The sequence below is a fragment of the Pseudonaja textilis genome, chromosome Z, assembly GCF_049901715.1.
Source record: "Pseudonaja textilis isolate UNSWEBS1 chromosome Z, rPseTex1.2, whole genome shotgun sequence".
NCBI lineage: Eukaryota > Metazoa > Chordata > Lepidosauria > Squamata > Elapidae > Pseudonaja > Pseudonaja textilis.
Window position 1 is genome coordinate 126,486,269 of NC_142008.1, and position 20,276 is coordinate 126,506,544.

Consider the following 20,276-nt stretch of genomic DNA (forward strand, 5'->3'; position numbering starts at 1 on the left):
TTAGCAACATAAATTTTGGGCTCAATTGTGGTCGTAAGTCAAGGACTTACCGTACAAATGGCTGCCAATCTCTTCTTAAAACCTCCAGTGTTGGAGCGCCCACAACTTCTGGTGGCAGGTTGTTCCCTTGGTTAATTGTTCTCACCGTTAGGAAATTTCTCCTTAATTCCAGGTTGCTTCTCTCCTTGATGAAGCCTGGAGAATCCAGAAATCTTACTGGTTGGGGGCGGGGGATCATTATTGGAGGCGGGGAGAAAGAGGCTAAAATCTCACCTACCTTGGAGCTGAAGTCAGCCACCATTTGAGGTTTAAATCTGCCAAGACGGGGGGAAAAAAACAGCTCTTTGACAAAATGTGTGCAAAGTTGATGCACACTTGTGTCAATTAGCACCCGAAAAGTGTTGTGTTCACGCCATCCGCAGAAGCACTAAGCAAACTGCAAAAATATAATTCCCCTATCAAAGAGACAGCTGCCTGGCTGATTAAATAAATTGCAATCTGGCCTTTTTAAAAAAACAAAAAAAGGGTACCTTTTCCTGGCCATCCCATACCTTTGGCCTGGCTGCCTGGGGATGCTGGAATTTGTAGTCCAGTTCCTTTCAGGGCGCCTGTGACATCCATCTATCCATCCCCACCTGGGTATTCCCAGCCTCTTTAAAAAACAAACAAACCCCTGTACAGAAAGGCCTGCTTTCTGGATAATTCCCCTCTTTGCCTCTTTTAGTTCTCACGCGGTCCAGTCTGTTTCCAGCACTTCCCTGGATGGTGACGGATTTTGAATGACAGGCGTGCAAGAAACATGTGAGCATTCTCCGTCATTGGTTTCTGGATAGTTCTCCAAATCGTCCCATTAAAACGACCGGTTAAGGATGCCAGAAGGATTCAGAGCCTCCTTTGTCTCCCTGGCATTGGGAGCGGGGCTTCCAAGGAGCCTGCCCCCCCGCATTACTCCCAACCAGCTTTCTATGGGGAGAATCCGAGCTGAAAAAGGTCCATGGGGGGCATCTTAAAAAGGAAACAAATTGATGGTGCTTTTAAAAGGACTAAATATCCAGGTGTATGCTATAGGTCCGTGATGGCAAACCTATGGCACGCATGTCAGAGGTGGCACTCAAAGCCCTCTCTGTGGGCACACACGGCATCGCCAGCTGCGCTTCCGGTTTGCGGCATGCCAGCCAGCTGGTCTTTGCGGGCACTAAAGCGCCAGAAAACGCCCCCCTCAAACAGGCCATTTTTCGGGCTGTGTTTTGGGCCATTTTCAGGCTGTTTTGGGGGCTTTTTCAGGGCATTTTGGGGCCATTTTTCAGGATGCTTTCTGGGACGTTTTCAGGATGTTTTCAGGCCATTTTTGAGGTCATTTTTGGGGCCATTTTCAGGCCATTTTTAAGGACTTTTTCAGGATGTTTTCTGAGGCGTTTTCTGGGACATTTTCAAGGTCATTTTTCAGGTTGTTTTTCGAGTCGTTTTTCAGGCCATTTTGGGGCGGTTTTTCGGGCCATTTTCAGGCCATTTTGGGGTTTTTTGGTTATTTTTTCATGCCATTTTTCAGGCCGTTCTCAGGCCATTTTCAGGCCATTTTGGGGCTATTTTCAGGCTGTTTTCTGGGATGTTTTCAGGACATTTTTGGGTCGTTTTTGAGGCCATTTTTGAGGCCATTCTCAGGGCATTTTCAGGCCCTTTTTGGGCCGTTTTCAAGCCGTTTTCTGGGATGTTTTCAGGTCATTCTGGACCATTTTCAGGATGTTCCTGGGATGTTTTCAGGATAGTTTTGAGGCTGTTTTTTGAGCCCAGCCTGAAAAACACCCCCCAAACAGTCCAAAAAGGGCCTGAAAAAGGGCCTGACAATGACCCAATAAAGAGCTTCAAAATACCCTCCAAACAGCCAAAAGTGACCCCAAAATGGCCAAAACCAGGCCATTTTGGGCGAGTTTTCAGGCCATTTTTCAGGCTGTTTTTGGCCTCCAAACGGCCTGAAAATGGCCTGGAAAAGGCCCTGAAAAAGGCCAAAAAACAGGCATGTGCACACACGTTCTTGGTGGGTACTCGGTGCTGAAAACATTTGGCATCACTGCTATAGGTAGTCCTCGACTTATGATCACATGGCTCGTTGCTAAGCAAGATGATTGTTTAATGAGCTTTGCCCGATTTTTCTACTTTCCTTGCCACGGCTGTTTAGCAAATCCCTGTCGTTGTTAAGTGATCAACCTGGTTGCTAAGCGAATTGGGCTTCCCCACCCATTGGCTTTGCTGGTCCGACAGTCACAAAATGGGATCACGTAACACTCCCCCCTCCCCCCGTGATGCTGCAACCGTCATAGATAGGAGTCAGTGGCCAAGCATCTGAATTTTTGATCCCAGGACGACGGGGAGGCTGTGACGGTAGTAACTGTGAAAAACGGCCCTTAAGGTGCGTTTTTTGAGGCCATCCATTGTAACTTCAAACGGTCACTAAACGAACGGTTGTACGGCGAGGACCGCCTGCATTGCAGAATTGGGGGATCCCATTCGAATTCTCACAATCCCGGACCCACCTAAGGAATCCAGGAACCTGGGACACAAACTTCCTCATTTCTCTTTGGGGAAACTGAGGCTGAAAAATAGCCACTGTTGGTGCCAACTCGCTGGGGTTTTTTTTTGGCAGCCATGACTGTTCAACAACTTTGCACCAGGGATTCTCAAACTGGGGTGGGGAGGCATTGAGGATGGAGGGGGCAGGAAAGATTAACCCTCCCCCACCTTTTCCCCACAACCCAGATCAAGGCCAAAATGAAAGCCTTCCCTAAATTTGGACTGGATTCTGGTTCCCCCTTTGCAGCCCCAGGGCAGGAAGTTTTATACTGGGTGGTTAAAAAAAACCGAAATGAAAATCCAGTTATTAAACAGGGCATTCAGTTCTTGCTTATGCCCCTCCCATAAACCATTGTTTATAGGGGTCACACAAGCCATGATTGACGTTCTTAGCTGCTCCAAGTTGGAGAATCCTTGTCTACGGGAGCCCTTGGTGGTTTTCTTGCAGACGTTTCATTACCCAGCTAAGGAACATTATCGGTTCTAGAAAGGAGAGGAGGAGGAGGAAGAGGAAGACGACTGTGGGGTCCTTGGTGCTCTCTGAGCTTGGTGGTTTTCTTGCAGACGTTTCATGACCAAACTAGCTAACGTCAAACTAGGTAACGAATCATCTGCAAGGAAACCATTAAGCTCACTGAGCATCAAGGACCCCACAGTCCTTCTCCCCCTCCCCTCCCCCTTCTAGCACTGATAATATTCCGTAGTTGGGTCATGAAACGTCTCCAAAAAATCCACACCAAACCACATCACTGAGCACCAAGAACTTCACAGTTGTCGTCCTCGTCCTTCTTGTCCTCCTCTTCCCTGGACTGCCATTTTGTCAGAAATTATGTAGGGTCCCCTGCTTGGGTGGGTAGTTGGACTAGATGACCTACAAGGTTCCTTCCAACTCTGTTAATTTGTTAACCTCCTCCACTGATGATGTTACCTAGTTGGGTCATGAAACATCTCCAAGAAAACCACCAAGCTCAGAGAGGATCAAGGACTCACAGTCCTCCTCCCTCCTTTCCACAAATTCTACTCTGTCCTACCACCCTCCCTTTCTAACACTGATAATGTTCCATAGTTGGGTCATGGAATATCTCCAAGAAAACCACCAAGCTCAGAGAACACCAAGGACCTCGTTGTCCTCTTCCTCCTCTTCTTCCTCTTCCTCCTCCTCCTCCTCCTCCCACCTCCAAACCACACTCCCTTCTAGCCCTGATAAAGTTCCCTAGCTGGGTCATAAAATGTCTGCAAGGAATTCCACCAGCTCTGAGGGCACCTCCCTTCAACCCAAATATTCCCTTCCGTCGTCCTACCTCGGAGGCTGCTTAACCCGAGATAGGCAGAATTGGGGGACGATCAGGGTTAAAAGTTTAACCCAACCCACCCCTCGCCATGGATCCAGAGGGAGAAATCCCCCCCACCCCGTCTGCCCCACTCTCCCCAGTCAGATCCCATTAAAAAGTCTTCCCCCCCTTGCTAATCTGTCTGTTTATTTGCCGGGATCAAGATTTACAAACACTCCTGTGCTCGGCTGAGCCGGGAATCCATTAAATGCAGTCTTAGACGTCCAGATCAGGATTAAATCGAGTAAAATATGGGTCATCGAGGTCGGGGGAGGCGCCAGGCAGGGTGAAAAGCTGGGCCAATTAAGCTGAGAATATACCTTAAAGTGATTAATAGAGCCGAGGTTTTATTTAAAGACATCTGGTCAAAGTTTGTTAATCAGAATTTTTGGCTAACTCCACAGCTTAATAGGAAAATTCCTGCTAAAATGATCATTTCAGACACTTTAATTAGCCTTGGAAACAGGCAAGGCTCAGCTTGGGGTGGGATGTGGGGGTGGGATGGCATTTGCTTGACCTGTTGAACCGTCCGCTAGCCCAGGTGTATTTCAGCCTGGCCTCTCTCGTACCAATTGCAACCTGGTTCCTGAGTTTATGGGACAGGACAGGGGCAAAAGCCTGAAAAATTGGATTTATTCTGTCCGCTGATTAAATCCAACAAAATCACACTGCGGTTTTTCCCCCCCCTATGCTGGATTGAAGAGCATGAGCAGCACAGGCTGAAATTCAACAGGCTAAGCTCTGCATTCGCAGCATGTTTCTCTTGCTAACCAGGTCAGGAAAAGTGATTTTTTTATTTTTATAGAATACAGGTCGTCCTCGATTTACAACCAAAACTTCCGTCTCCAAGCAAGACGGTCATTCGACGAGTTTGGCCCAGTCACCACGGTCATTAAATGAATCCCTGCAGTCGTGACATTAGTCACACGGTTGTTAAACAAATCAGGCTTCCCCGTGGGGTTTGCTTCCTCAGAAGATCGCCAAAAGGGGGATCCTAAAACACTGCAACCAACATAAGTACGTGCCAGTTGCCCAGCATCCGAATTTTGATCAGGGAATGCTACGATGGTCGTGTGAAACTGTGTCTTAAGTCATATTTTTTCCCTGCCGGAGAGGGGAAAAGTTGTATTAGTTCTGTCTCCATCCCACAGCCACCATCAGCTGCCTGCTGCATTTCGGCCTAAATTCCTGGGAACTCTGCTCGCCAAAGCAGCTAGTTCTCAAGGAGAAATAAACCCCCAGATTGCAGTCTGGGGCAAAGATAGAGCTGTGAAGGGAGGGGGTCATAGTATTTTTTTTTGCGGAGGGTGGATTTTTCTTGCTTTTCTTTCTGGGGGCTTAACAACATGGCCAGGTCAGGTGGGAGGTCAGGCCGGAGGTGGGGGTGTCAGCGAACGGTGGAGTGAGGGCTGATGACAGGCTGATGTCCAACTGAATAGGCGAAGAATCCCTTGTCAGGAAGGGTTAGCAACGCTGAGCTGGCCCTTTGTGGCTGTGTGGGGCTGGGTATTAGCAGAGGGGTGGGCTGGCCCGGGTGCCATGGCAACCCTCCGGCTGGCCTGGGGTCCAAACCAGGGACATCGCTTCTGCCCTACAGAACCCATTTTTTCCATCGGGGTGCCGGCCTGCCTCGGCTTTTACACCTTCACAGGGGAGCGAGTGAGAGTTCGGCCTCCTTCTTGGTGCTTTGACTGGGATTTGAACCCATTTCCGTCCCGCATGCGTGCTTGCCCAAACAGACTCTGAGTCCCATCGTCCGCCACCCTGCGCTGAATTGCCCCCCCTCTCTCAATGATGTAGAAATGTCGATCGGTTTGGTTTCTGTCCCTCTGGGCATGTACAGAGTGCCTTTCGCCTACCAAAGAATCATTTCTGATTGTAGCTGAAAGGCGAACCATCTCTGAGCATGTGTAGAGTGCTCTTATCTTACACTCAAGAGATCCAGCTTCTGAGCCTGTCCAAAATGGTCATTTTTTAAAAAAATTCACACAGAAAGTTAGTTCTGGGCATACACAAAGTGCTATTTCCCTATAGAGGAATCTTCTCTGGCTGTTGCTAGATGGACAAATAACCTCTGAGCATGTTTAGAGTGCCTTTATCTTACACTCAAGTGATCCAACTTCTGAGCCTGTCCAAAATGGTTATTTTTTCTTCCATTCACGCAGAAAGTTAATTCTGGGCATACACAGAGTACCGTTTCCCTACAGAGGAATCTTCTCTGGCTGTTGCTGGACGGACAAATAACCTCTGAGCATGTTTAGAATGCTTTTTATCTCACACTCAAAAGATCCAGCTTCTGAGCCTGTCCAAAGTGGTTATTTTTTCCTTCCAATTCACTTTCAAAAAACCTGTAAAAAAATACACAGGCAATCCTCAACTTACGACCCCAATTCAGCCCCCAATTTTTGGTGCTAAGTGAAACATTCGTTAAGCCTCGTTTTTATGACTTTGCCCGCCAATGTTGTGTGCAGGTGTGCAGTGAGTCAGACAGTTGTTAAGTGAATCCAGTTTTCCTCCATGAGCTTTGCTTGACGGAAGGTCGCAAAAGGAGAACCCATACAACTGCACAACACGGCGACCGTCGTAAATGCGAATCCGTGTTCAAGCATCTGAATATTGAATCACAGGATCACGGGGAGGCTGCGACGGTTGTAAGTGTGAAACATGATCCCAAGTCCCCTTTTCTCGGTGCCCTTGGTTACTTCAAACGGGCACTAAATGAACCGTTGTAAGTTGAGGACTACCGAGGTTGCAAATGGGAGGCAGGGTGAGTGGGAGGGAGATGAGCTTTGCCAGCCAACGCACCCAACTTTGTGCATGCTCAGGAACACCCCGGGCAACGGCATGACCTCATCGCTTCCAGGCTGCGCCCTTGGCACCGTGCCTTGGGTGCCATCCAAGCCAGAACCGAACTATTCAGGAGGGGGAGGACTTGTGCAAAGCGGGCTGGGAGTGCTGGGCTTTGTAGTCCCATGCATGGGAGGCTGGAGGCTGGTAGAAGAGTGTAATCTGGGGTGAACCCTGTGACTCCCCCCCCCCCAAAAGAGGAACTGGGCACTGGGAAACTGGTAAAAGGGGAGGGGGGAATGTTGGCCCCGCCCCCTCCTCAATCTCGCCCTCCCCATTGGCTGGCTGCTAATATATGCGGATGAGGTCAGCCTCCTGGAGTTTAAAGGGAACCCCCGGGGCTGCGCTGTGTTCTTTGGGATCCTCACCCCCTAAGCGGCTGAAACGGGTGGCAGGATAAGGGCAGGGCGGTCCGGACTGGACACTGGCAAGGAACACAAGATCCATGGAAGACCAAGCAAGCAGGTGGGCTCTTTCCCCCCCTCCCAAAAAACAAAATCTGGAGGGTTGCAAAGGATCGCTTTGCGTTTCCCCGGGTCTGGGGCTTTGCGAAAGATCTCTTTGCGTTTGCCAAGGATCGCTTTGCGTTTCCCCGGGTCTGGGGTTTGCAAAGGATCGCGTTGCGTTTCCCCTTTGCAAAGGTCCTCCTGCGTTCCCCCGGATCGGGGGGTGGGGGAGATTTGCCAAGGATCGCCTTGCGTTTCCCCAGATCTGGGGTTTTGCAAAAGGTCCCCCTGCGTCCCCCGTCCCGCCCCCCCCGGGTCTGATGGTTTTTGCAAAGGATCGCCTTGCGTTTGTTTATGCAGGGCTTCTCCTCTCTCCCGGGAGTTTTCCGCCCCGTCCGCTTTCATTTCTTCTTTTCTCTCCGCGATCCTTTCCGCTCCCGCGGGCTTGGATCTCTGCAAGAGAGCGCTTTTCTGTGTGGAGGATGCACGCAGCCAGCCAATGCGCGGCATCCAGCACCTGTTGGATTGCAGGGAAAGTCTATTTAGCTGATTTGGGCAAAATATCATCCTCATCTTTAAACTAAGTTTCTCAACTTCACAATTTGGAGGGGGGGGGGACTTTAACTAACCACAATTTTTTACATTGTCAAAGTTGAGAAACTTTGTTTCAGGATATTAGATAGTGGAGGAAGGGTTTCCCCCACTTTATCAGATTCCCCCCGCATTTAATCCAAGGATGCCAATTAGACAGCAAGGGATTTAGGATTTAGTATAGAATAGAGCTGGAAGGGACCTTGAAGGTCTTCTAGTCCAGCCCCCTTTGCTCAGGCAGGAGGACCTATACCACCTCAGACAAGTGGCTGTCCAGTCCCTTCTTAAAAACTTCCACTGATGAAGCACCCATAACTTCTGGTGGCAAGCTGTTCCACTGGTTAGTAACCTAGCTTGTCTAGGATAGGAAATTCTGCCTGGCTTTCTTTCTTTTTTCAGCAAAAAAACTCCAGCAAGAAGTAGCTTGATCTGACATGGGATAGGCATTGCTTGGCTGCAGAAGCTCGGCAGAGAGAGGACAATTGGATTATGGGTGCTCGGACTTTAATCCAAGCAATTAGACGTGAATAAAGTGCATTTTATTTTGCACTAGGGCAACAGATCGGAGGTTCCTTGCTGTGTATCCTGGTCAGGACTCAAACTATGGTTTGTCACCACATATCACCACAAAAAACCCCCAGGTCATTTGGGTAGAGCGTTGGGTGGCGTATAAATTTAATAAATGATTTAAAATAAACAAAACTTCCTCTGGATAAGCCATGGCTGCCACTTTTTAAAACCTGTTTAACGATTTGTTTCCTGGTGCCTCCACCCAAGAATATTACATTAGAAACATTATAATAATATTTATTATAAAGCGATATCATCAATATTATACCGTCGTCCCTCTACCAAATGAAGGGAGAAATGGCAGCGCTAGAAACTTCCAGCGGGGCCGGATGAGGTGGAAAACCAACCCCATAGGATGCTCATCCTCCTGAGCAAACAGGGTACAGGTAATCCTCATCTTACGACCACCATGGAGCCCAAAATTTCTGCGGTTAAGTGAGACACTTCTTAAGAGAGTCCTCCCCCCTGCTTTTACGACCTTTTCTCTGCACCGTTGTTAAGTGAATCGGTGCAGCGGATAAGTTAGTCACGTGCTCGTTCAGCGAATCCGCTTTCCCCGTTGACGTGGCTTGTCAAAATGTCACAAAAAGAGCAAGCAAGAGTGAGTTTTGCCCCGTTTTATGATGTGGCTTATCACTGTTATTAAGTGAAATCGCCGCAGTGGTTAAATTAGGAACCCAGTTGTTAAGTGAATAAGGACATAAGGGTGAAACAGTCATAAATCCCCCTTTTTTAGGGCCATTATGGCTTTGAAAGGTCCCTCAATGAACGTTGTAAGTTGAGGACTAGCTGTATTTGGTGCAAAAGATTATTAATTTTTGCCTCTTTATTTCCTGCCAAGTGTAATCATAACTTCCTATAAAACAATACATGGAGAGGTGATAGCATTAGAAGTTTGCCCGATGAGGTACACAATGCTCTTTTGGTGTCCTGAGCAAACAGGCTATATATATATATATATATTGGATGCAAAGAATTATTATCATTATTTATTTGTTTGTTTGTCAAGCATGTTTGAAAAAAACAAGTATAAGTATGAACATAACATATAAACATACAAGTATAAACAAGTATAAGTATATACATAATAATTTAATGGTAGAATTACATGGATTGGATGAATGGAAAGAATATGAATAGATTTACCCCATATGTTTAAGTGATACTGTGATTGATATTAGAATTATATATTGAAACCCTGAACAATGAAAGAATGAAGGGTGAAACTTTAATTATATACAGATGTGAAAAGTTAAATAAGGGGAATATGAATAACAAAGCAGATTAAAGATGGAAGAGAGAAAAGAAATGTGACATGAATAAAAGGTAGAATAGAAATAGATATAATAGGGGAACAACAAGCTACCTGTTTTAATATAACAAGATATTTGTAACAATAAGAGGGAGGTTTAGAAATTGAAGGACGATAGTATCAGATATGTTTAAAGAATATGAAACCATTAAAATGAAATGTAATGACTATGAGTAATAATATTATGTTTATTTGTACTAAAATATATGATATCCAGGTATGCCCAGAAGTTGTGAATGAACACTGGAAATTTTTAAAAAGATGTTGGATAACCATTTGTCTGAAGTGGTATAGGGTTTCCTGCCTGAGCCAGGGGGTTCGACTAGAAGACCTCCAAGGTCCCTTCCAACTCTTTTATTCTATTCTATTTCTATTCTATTTCTATTCTGCTCTGTTCTATTCTATTCTATTCTGTATTGTATTCCATTCCATTTTATTCTGTTCCATTCCATTCCAAATGTTCTATTCTTTTCTATTCTATTCTATTCTATTCTATATTCTGTTCTATTCTATTTTCTATTCTATTCTACATTCTGTGTTCTGTTCTATTCTATATTCTATTCCATTCCATTTTCTATTCTATTCCAAATTTTCTTCTCTTTCCTTTTCTATTCTATTCTGTTCTATTCTATATTCTATTCCATTCCAAATTTTATTTTATTTTATTTTCTATTCTGTTCTATTCTATTCTATATTCTGTTCTATTTTATATTCTATTCCATTCCATTTTCTATTCAATTCCATTCCAAATTTTCTATTCTATTCTGTTCTGTCCTGTCCTGTCCTATCCTATCGTATCACACTGTTCACATATTGATATGTACAAACAATATAAAATAAAAAACGACAAAAAAAAAACCCCTCCAGAAGTTTGCTATGGGGCTGGATGAGGTACACAATGCTATTCGGAGTCCTGAGCAAACAGATAGATAGATAGATAGATAGATAGATAGATAGATAGATAGATAGAGATATAGATAGAGATAGATAAATAGATAGAGATATAGGTATAGATCTAGAAATAGATAGATAGATAGATAGATAGATAGATAGATAGATAGATAGATAGATAGATAGATAGATAGATAGATAGATAGATAGATAGATATAGAATATTATTTTCCTTCCCCCTACCCCAAGAGTTAATCCATTAATCCAGATCTCCTCACCCAGGTGAGACACGTACACAGACGCCATTGATCCACACAACCCCCCCCACAACCTTATCTCCTTTCCCTCCCTCGCAGAATGAGCACCTTACCTGCCAGCCCCATCACTCTGGATTACCTGGACGATTTCGACCTGCTGAAGTTTGAAGTGAAACAGGAGCTGCCCCGGCCAGGGAGCAGCTCCTCCGTCACTTCCACCCCATGCAGCTCCGTGCCCCCCTCGCCCACCTTCGACAAGGGGGCTGACCCCAAATCCTCCTTGGAAGAGCTGTATTGGATGGCGACGTTGCACCAGTCCTTGGCGGCAGCTGCTGGCACTGGCCCAGAGACGCAGATGATGCCGGGGCTGGATGAAGCCGTGGAAGCCATTTTAGGGGTGCCCACGGCTGAAGGGGGTCTTCGAAACAGCGTGACCCCACAGCTTCAGGGCTTCCTGGGGCCAGCGGAGAGCTTCGGCGCAGAGCAACAACAGGTAAATCTGCCAAAACAAACAAAAAAAGATGTCAAATATTGAATGCAGCTAGTCCTTGATTTATGGCCACCGTTGGGAGCCCGGAATGTCTGCTGCTCAGGTGAGATACTTAAGTGGAACTTTGTCCCACTTTACGACCTGTCTTGCCGCAGCGGTTAAGCGAATCGCCGCCGTTCTGTTAGCAACACAGTCGTTAAATGAATCCGGCTCCCCCCATTGGCTTTGGTGGTCAGAAGGTCGCAAAACCGAATTGCGTGACCAGGGGGAGGGGAGACACGGCGGCCATTATAAATATGAGTTGGTTGCCAAGCATCCGAGTTTGGATTGCGGGACTTTGGGGACGCTTGCGACAGTCGTTAAGTGTGAAAAACGGGAATAACTCACTTTTTTTCAGGAAGTGTCGCTTTGGTCATTAAACAAACTGTTGTAATTTGGGAACTGTTTGTATTGGAGAATAAGGTGGGTGTAATTAGTCTTGGTAAACAGGGTCTAATTAAGAGTCTCTGAGCATGCGCAGAGAGGAGTCTTGCTAGAAGCCACGTCCCCTAGGGCATCCAAGGTTAGAACAGCTTCTGAATTGAAAGGCTGCCTCATTGAAGGGGTCCCCGGTTGAAGGCCCCCTCCGGAAGGCATAGCTTTTGAGCATGTGCAGAGTGCCTTTACCTGACTGCACAAGGGCAAAAGGATCATAAATCACAGTAGTGATTAGAAATGAGCATTCTCAGACCTGAGAGGGGATTAGATATTTCAAGGGGAATAAAAATATTCTTAATTTCTTGAGAGACTAGAGAGCCAGCATTAAAAGAAGGTGTACGCTTGCTTATGGCCATCCAAATCGAGGTTGTTTCCTTAATCCAGTTTTCTGGGTTTTATATGACACAAACTCAGTAGCCAGGATTGCATATTTTTTTAAAAAAACTTTGAGAGTTTGTTAAAAGTGCAAAGAAGAACGACTAAGACAACTAAAGGCCTAGGGACTAAAACATATGAAGAACAGTTGCAGAATTTGGGGTTGGCCGGTCTAGAGAAAAGGACTTGGGGTGACATGATAGGAGTATTCCAATATTTGAGGGGTTGCCCCAAAGAAGAGGAAGGAGTCAACTTATTACCCAAAGCACCTGAAGGCAGGATGAGAAGCAACGGATAGAAACTAATCAAGGAGAGAAGCAACCTGGAATTAAGGAGAAACTTCTTGACAATTGGAACAATTAACCAGCGGGACTGCTTGCCACAAAAAGTTGTGGGTCCTCCATCACTGGAGGTTTTCAAGAAGAGACTGGACAGCCATTTGTCTGAAATGTTATACGGTCTCCAGGTTGAACAGGGGCTGGACTGGAAGACCTCCAAGGTCCCTTCCAGCTCTATTCTGACAAAAAATAAATAATTCGGTTCATAGTGCCCCTGGAGAGAACTAGGCTCAGTGCCGAAAGCAGGTATTACCTCAGTCAGGTATCATCTAGACACGGAGGACGACAACTCCCATCTGTAGCCAGGGGCTGGGAGTGTGGGGAGTTGTAGTCCAGCCACACCCAGATGTTTCAGATATTAGGCGACACAGTTCTTCTCCAGCTTGGTTACAAGCCCGAATTCAAAACAAGATAACATACAGGGTAGTCTTTGACTTACAGTCATTTGTTTAGTGACCATTTGAAGTTATAACGGCCCTGAAAAAGGGGACTTAGGACCGTTTTTCACACTTACAATCCTTGGTCACTCGGATAAAATTCAGTTACTTGGCACTTGACTCATATTTATGATGGTTGCAATGTTCCTGGGGTCACGTGATCTCTTTTTGCAGCCGTCTGACCAGCAGAGTCCATGGGGAAGGCCAGATTCACTTAACAATCGTGTGACTAACTTAAAACACTGCCATGATTCATTTAGCAACGGTGGGAAGAAAGATCATAAAACGGGGTAAAATTAACTGAACAAATGTTTCTCCTTAGCAACAGAAATGTTGGGCTTTGTCGCGGTTGTAAATGGAGGACAATGTCTCAGTTGGTGGTTAGACTTAGGGCTCTCCCTGAGCATTGATTGTCTGTCAGCCATTTCCCCATCCTCTCATGCGCTTACGCCAAAACCTTTAGCATCCTCTGCTCACCAAATGTGGCGTTTGTTCCCCCCCTTTGCCTGCCTGATACAGCTTCCTCATTTCCAGCTCCCCCGGCTTTCCGACCGCTTCTCCGATGCCCAGCTGGTCTCCATGTCGGTCCGGGATCTCAATCGGCAGCTCCGTGGCTTCGGCAAAGACGAGGTGCAGCGGCTGAAGCAGAAACGGCGCACCCTCAAGAACCGCGGCTATGCCCAGTCCTGCCGCTTCAAACGGGTCCAGCAACGCCACATCCTAGAGGCCGAAAAATCCCAGCTGGCCCAACAGCTCGAGTCTCTGCGGGTGGAGGTGGCTCGCTTGGTCCACGAACGAGACATCTACAAAGCACGGTGTCAGAAGCTGCTGAGCGAGGGGGCTGGGGGGCATTGTGGGGAGGGGGCCAAGCCCCCCCTAGCTCAGGCTCCTCCTTCCATGGTGCAGTTTTTTCTATGAGCCCGCCCTGGACTTCCTTCCATTTCCATCAAAACTTTGGGAGCTGTGTGGGGAAATAAACTTGCCAAGGAGCTGCTTCTCCCCTTTAATCCACCAGAGGGGGATGCTGAGCCCAGTTCCCTCCCAGGTAGTCCCTTTTCCCCACCACTAGATGGTGCGAAAGAGTTTCTTGACCATTCTGGGCAGCTCTACATGCAGAAATAGCTTTGGGAGATTGCAAGCAGGCAAGGAATTGTAGTTTTGCTAGGATGGTGCCCGGTGGTACATCTTCCACCTGAGGAACTACAGCCCACCCCCTCCCCCAGGGTTCCCTGTGAACCGATTCCTCAGTATAGTGACGTCTACGGTGCAAATAAGGCTGGTCCTCCTGGGCGTGTTAAGAAATGCACTTGGTGATCATTCTGCTTCCAACAGAAGGAGATAAATAAATAAAAGCCGAAAACAGTGTTTCTAGTCTCTTCCCCGGAGTCAAAACAGGGCCAAAGAACGAAAAGTCAGCTTTAGAAAATTTAGGAATCTCGCTTTTGCCCCCAGTTTTAGGTCCAAAATTTGCAAATAGAGAGAGTTTGCAAACAGAAACAGGGATTCTCAAATGTTCTGAGCAGCTTGGAGCCATGTTGAAGCCTGGAAGTTGCCAGAGGATTTGCCCTTTCCCAAAATGGCTGCCGTATTGGTGAAGCCAGGCACAAAATGATTTGTTGGCCCAGAAGCCCCAAAACAGCCATTGGGCTGTCAACAACACGCATTACATTTTCCCGTTTGGATGTGTGAGTTGTATGTGTGGGAAAAATATATATATTTGAAGCCACTCCAGCCATATTTAGAGAGGGCAACTCCCAGAATTCCTAGCGAGGAGCTAAGAATTCTGGGAGTTGCGGTCTTTGCCTGGAGGATGGCTGAGCTGACAGCGATGCTGGGATTGGACAGCATTGTCCTGGACCTCGGTGGGGGGTTCTGGCCAGCGTTGCGGGAAAAACCAAAAGTGTATGAAAAGTGCAACTTTGCGAGGTTTGTGTTGGAAAAGGAGACACAACGGTCACCCTTTAGATCCTGTCAATAAAAAAACGAGTACTTTTACAAATGGCCCTTCATGTGGTTTTCCTCCACTTCAGCAACATCTTAGGATCAAACTTGGTGAACAAATACCAAATTTTCCCCAATAAACACATTAGAAATATAGAAATTATCTCACTTATTTTGGGAATCTGCAAATCCGCAAGTCAAAAAGTGGAAAAATTGCAAGAAAAATGATAGGACCTCTCAGCTATTGATTTTTTCCCCCCTGAGGAATACATGTCCTTGACTTACAACCGTAATAGCCCCAAATTCCCCTTGCTAAGCAAGACAGTTAAGTAAGGTTTGCCCCCATTTTACAATTTTTCTTGCCACAGTTCAATGAATCACTGTAGTTGTTAAGCGAGTAACCCCATCGTTAAGTGAATCTGGCTTCCCCATTTGCTGGTCAGAAGGTCACAAAAGGGGATCATGTTTGATCTTTATTTTTTTTTTAAAAAAATTAATCGTTACCAGCATATTTTTTTAAAAAAAACTCCTCCATTTTGTAACTTTTCTGTCACGGTTGTTAAGTGAACCACTGGGGTTGCTAAGTGAGTAACCCGGTTGTTAAGTGAATCTGGCTCCCACATTATCTTTGCTTCCTAGGCGGTCACAAAAGAGGATCACAAAAGAAAATTTTAAGTTTTTTTTTTAAAAAAATAAGACCGACCACATTACAAGTGTATAAATATCTTTTTATCTTTTTTTTTTAATTAATCATTTTTTTTTAAAAAAAAGCTACCCTCCCCATTTTACAAACATTTGTTTCAAGGTTGTTAAGTGAACCATGGCTGCTGTTAAGTGAGTAATATGGTCATTAAGCGAACCATCTGCTTGTCACAAGGTTGCACAAGGTTGATTCCCGGGACACTTCGGCCATAAAAAAATACATTTTTAATCTTTCTTTTTAAAAAAATTAAGTCATATTTAAAAAACGCCCTTGGAAGGCTGACCACAAAATGGACGTATTCACACATCTCTCCTTGCATTCCTCCCTCACAGTTGTATAACCTCCGTGTCAGAGGTGGTATTCAGCCGGTTTGGACCAGTTCTGGAGAACCGGTAGCGGAAATTTTGAATAGTTTGGACAACTGGCAAATTCCGCCTCTGACTGGCCCCACCCCCATCTATTCTCCGCCTCCACAATCCCAGTTGATTGGCTGGGTCTTCTTTGGTTGCCCTGCCCAGGAGAACGGAGCTGGAAAGCAGGTTAGTGGGGTGGGGAGGGAATGGGGATTGTGCAGTAATCTTCCCCCAGGAGTGGGGAGGGAATGGGGATTTTGCCACGCCCACCAAGCCACGCCCACATAACTGGTAGTAAAAAATAATTGAATCCCACCACTGCTACAGTCTCCAAAGCTGCCACAGTTGTAGTACTGGCCATGCTGTATGGTGGCCCACTGATTCTACTACACAACGGGAATTTTCAACGTGGTCCTTGCTTTTAGTGATGGCCTCGTTTAGCGACCATTTGCGATTGGACCGAAATGGGAAAAATACCACTACAATCCTCTATATAGGATCTTGGCAGGTCTACAAAGCAAAGTAAGGCTAAAATACGATCATAAGCACAGTTGTGATTTTACTTAGTACTTCTTTACTTAACAACCAAGTTTTTGCCCCCCCCCACTGTGGCCCCTAAACAAGGACTAAATATTCAATGGTGGGGTTACAGGTAGTCCTCAACTTAACGACCGCAGCTGAGCCCAAAATTTCTGTTGCTAAGCAAGACAGTTGTTAAATGAATTTTCCCTCATATAATGACCTTTCTTGGGCACAGTTGTTAAGTGAATCATTGCAGTTGTTGAGTTAGCAACATGACCGTAATTCAGCCCAAAATTTCTGTTGTTAAGTGAGACATTTATAAAGGGAGTTCTGCCCCATGTTACGACCTTTCTTGCCACGGTTGTTAAGTGAATCACTGCAGTTGTTAAGCTAGTCACACCATTTTTAAGTGAATCTGGCTTCCCCCATGGATACTGCTTGTCAGAAGGCTGCACTGGACGTGGTCCTTGATTTACAACGGTTCATTTAGTGACCATTCAAAGTTATTTAGGCACTGAAAGAAGTAACTTACGGCTGTTTTTCACACTTACAATCATTGTGGCATCCCCAAGGCACATACTTAGGAGGGTCGCAGTCCCGGGGTCGCGTGGTCCCTTTTTGTGACCACCTGACAAAACAAGTCAGTGGGGAAGCCAGATTTAACAACGGTGTTAAGTAAATAAAGTATAACAATTAGGTAAAGCTTAACAATTTCAGTAATTCACTTAACAGTTCTGGCAAGAAAGGTTGAAGAATGGGGCAGAGCTCACTTTACAAATGTTTCACTCAACAACAGAAATTTGGGGGCTCCCCTGTGGTTGTAAGTCGAGGACTATCTGGATTTTTACATTTTCTTTTTCCTTCTTTCAGTCTTTCCCAAGTGAAACTTTGGAACGTTCCCAGCTTGCTGGAAAGAAGCAGAGAGTGACATTCCGCTAAGTATGGATTTTTTTAAATAATAAAACATCCTTTTCTAACCAAAAAACCCCCCAAAGTATCGTTGTAAGCAATTGGGCTGGTTTTCGCGGAGTGAAATGGGCACATTTTAAATCTGCTTTTATAGTCAAAAGTTTTTGGCTGGCAGATCTTGTCTGGGCTGGAAGCCTTTTATTGTGGTTTATTTCTTTATAAACAATTTACTTGGCCGCCCACCGCACAACAGGAAGAGGATCGAAGATTTAAATTGTCAGGCAAGACAAATGTTTTGTTAAAATCCAACAAGTGAAAACCGGAAAATAGAACAATTGATCAAGGTCTGAAAAATACATTTCCGTATCCATTAGAACAGGAATCCCCAGCCAAACAAATTCACAGATTAAAAAAGAAAAAAAAAAGGGGGGGGGGAGGCTGCCCTCTTATTTGGATGGGAGACCACTCAGAAATCCTATGATTTGTGGACCAGGTTGGCAATTTAGGAAGAAAATCATTGCAAACTTGTTTCCTTGGCAGGCACCAAGAAAACCCCTGGATAAATTCATGGAAATATCCAGAGGAGACCTTAATTACAATGATTCATTTAGTGACTGTTCAAAATTACAATGGCACTGAAAAAGATGACAGCATCCCTACAATCACGTGATTAAAATTCGGGCGCTTGGAAACTGAGGATGTATTTATGACGGTTACAGCGCCCCCGGCATCATTTTGATCTCTGTTTGCAACAATGAGTGAAGCTGGATTTAACAGCCGAACAATTCCTTAAAAGTGATTCACTTAATGACAATGGCAATGGTTGTACAATGGAGCAAGATTCACTTAACAACTGCCTTGTTTAGCCACTCTGGACTCAATTGTGGCCGTAACTCCAGGACTACCTGTATTGAAAGTCAAACTTGTAGGCCTGCCGATCTTGCCAGCATCTTTAAAATGTTGTTTATTCCTTCCTGGAGCTCAGAAAATCTTGGAGACTTTTGCCTTTTGCACTAAACAATCTGATCTGGCTGAAATCCAGAGTAAGAAAAATAGGACTTAAATGGGATTTAAGAGCAGCTACCTGCTCAAAGTTCATCTGCCGTGAATGTACGCCTGACCTTGGACGAGGCACAAGAGATAGATCTGTGGGGCTTTTTTTTTATTTTATTTTATTTTTATCAGTGTAATGGAATATTATTATAATCTGAGATGTCCAGAGGGAGGGAGTTGATAAGGATTGCAAAATCACAAAAGGTTCCTACGGATGAATCATCCCTTTGGTTAACCCCCTGGGAACCAAAGCACAAAGTTGGCTGAAAGAAATTATTCTTCTCTATTCTTTGGAATAAAATTGCTTTAATTGGGCCCAGACTTCTTGCTGAACCTCACATGGATCTCAGAGGCTGACGGATCTACCGGAAGTTATTTTTCTCACCTGCTGTGAGAAATTGATTTTAAAACAATCCTTGACTTACAACTGCAGTTGAGCCCGACAATTCTGTGGCTGAGCAAAAATAACTTTTAAGCGACTTTCCCCCATTTTGCAACCATTCTCACCGCAGCTGTTAATCCGAATGACTTTGGTTGTTCAGTTGGGTTGTTAAACGAATCTGGCAATTAACCAGTGGAACAGTTTTCCTTCCGAAATTGTAGGTTTTTCTTAACAGGGGACCTTGTAGGTCATCTAGTCCAATCCCCTGCCTTTTCAAGAAAAGACTGGACATCCACCTGTCTGAAAGGGTGTACAGTCTCCGGCTTTAGAAGTGGGTTGGACTAGAAGACCTCCAAGGTCCCTTCCAGCTCAATTCTGACTGATAGATCGATCGGCTTTCCCGTGGACTTGGTTTGTCAGAAGGTCGCAAAAAGGAGTCACGTGACCCCGGAATTCTGCAACCGTCATGAAATACATGCCGGTTGCCAAGCACCTGAATTTTGATCATGTGACAATACTTGCGTGTAAAATGGTCAGCGGTCACTGTTTTCAGTTTCATTGTGACTTCAAATGGCCACTAAGCGAGTGATTGTAAGTTGAGGACTCCCTGAAAAGAACATGAAGTCTACCTCTGACTGATTCACACCAACATTAGATCCTTCCAGATGTTTTTCAACAGTTGTTTTTCAAGTACAATTCTCTCACCATCGCTGTTCTGACCCAGCCCGCCAAACATGACAAACCCTCTGACGTGAACTCAAACGATTCCTTTAATTAGGAGCCCTGGCAACCCCGGCAAAAAAGCTTCTCTCTAATAAGTCTGTCCATCTGGGAGAAGAACAGTTATCTGCCACATCTATTCATCTCTGCCCCCTGCCTTTTATCCCCAGAGCTAGAGTGGGGCTCCTCTAGCAGTGGTGGCTCTTTCTGTCCTGAGGACCAGCCCATAGATTTCCACTGCTCTCCTCTCCTCTGCCTTCTGCACATCCGCACGCCAGGCACTGGATCCAGTTGTTCCTCCTCTGCGTCATCAGCCACCTCCAGACCTGGGGGCTGTTGACTCTCCATCTGAGGGCTGACGGATGGCCCAGGCTCCTCCGCCTGTGTCCATCTCTCTCTGCCAGCTCCATTCCTTCTTCCCCCTCGGAGCTCTCAGGTTGCCTTCTGATCCTGACTCCCACGCCGCCTCCTCCTCCTCTGGTGGAGGCAGAGCGGCTGACAGGCCAAAACAGTGGGCTTTCACCACAGCAAGCCCTATTTTCATATGCTTTTTCATTTTTTAAAAACGTTTAGCCTTTGCTTTCCCCAGATATCCTTAATTTCATCCCTTTTGTTTTTTGGTTTTTGGTTGCCTCAGCCTGCTCATTCTTCGGCCTACAATTTGCAATTGGATGCGCGCGGCCTTTCCTTTCAAACCCATTTCGACGTATTGCGTTCTTCTACAAAACTGTGGACAAAAATCTTTGTGTCTGTTTGAGGGGGG

General features: G+C 45.6%; 1 protein-coding gene and 1 long non-coding RNA gene across 3 annotated transcripts; both read left to right on the top strand.

The window, feature by feature from the left end:
- Positions 1-7,061: 7,061 nt before the first annotated feature.
- NRL (neural retina leucine zipper) lies at positions 7,062-14,919 on the top strand. 2 transcript variants are annotated; one of them, XM_026719572.2, is made up of 3 exons: positions 7,062-7,211; positions 10,913-11,306; positions 13,450-14,919. In XM_026719572.2, the coding sequence occupies exons 1-3, from the start codon at positions 7,192-7,194 to the stop codon at positions 13,846-13,848; spliced, it is 813 nt and encodes a 270-aa protein (XP_026575357.1). In that variant the 5' UTR covers positions 7,062-7,191; the 3' UTR covers positions 13,849-14,919. The 2 variants fall into 2 exon arrangements, with proteins under 2 accessions (XP_026575357.1, XP_026575358.1); XM_026719573.2 differs by having other exon boundaries at positions 13,465-14,919.
- Positions 14,920-15,378: 459 nt separating this feature from the next.
- LOC148124391 (uncharacterized) lies at positions 15,379-18,024 on the top strand. Its single transcript, XR_015740391.1, has 3 exons — positions 15,379-16,113; positions 17,320-17,388; positions 17,899-18,024. It is a non-coding gene; the product is annotated as an uncharacterized LOC148124391 (long non-coding RNA).
- The last annotated feature ends 2,252 nt before the right edge of the window (positions 18,025-20,276 follow it).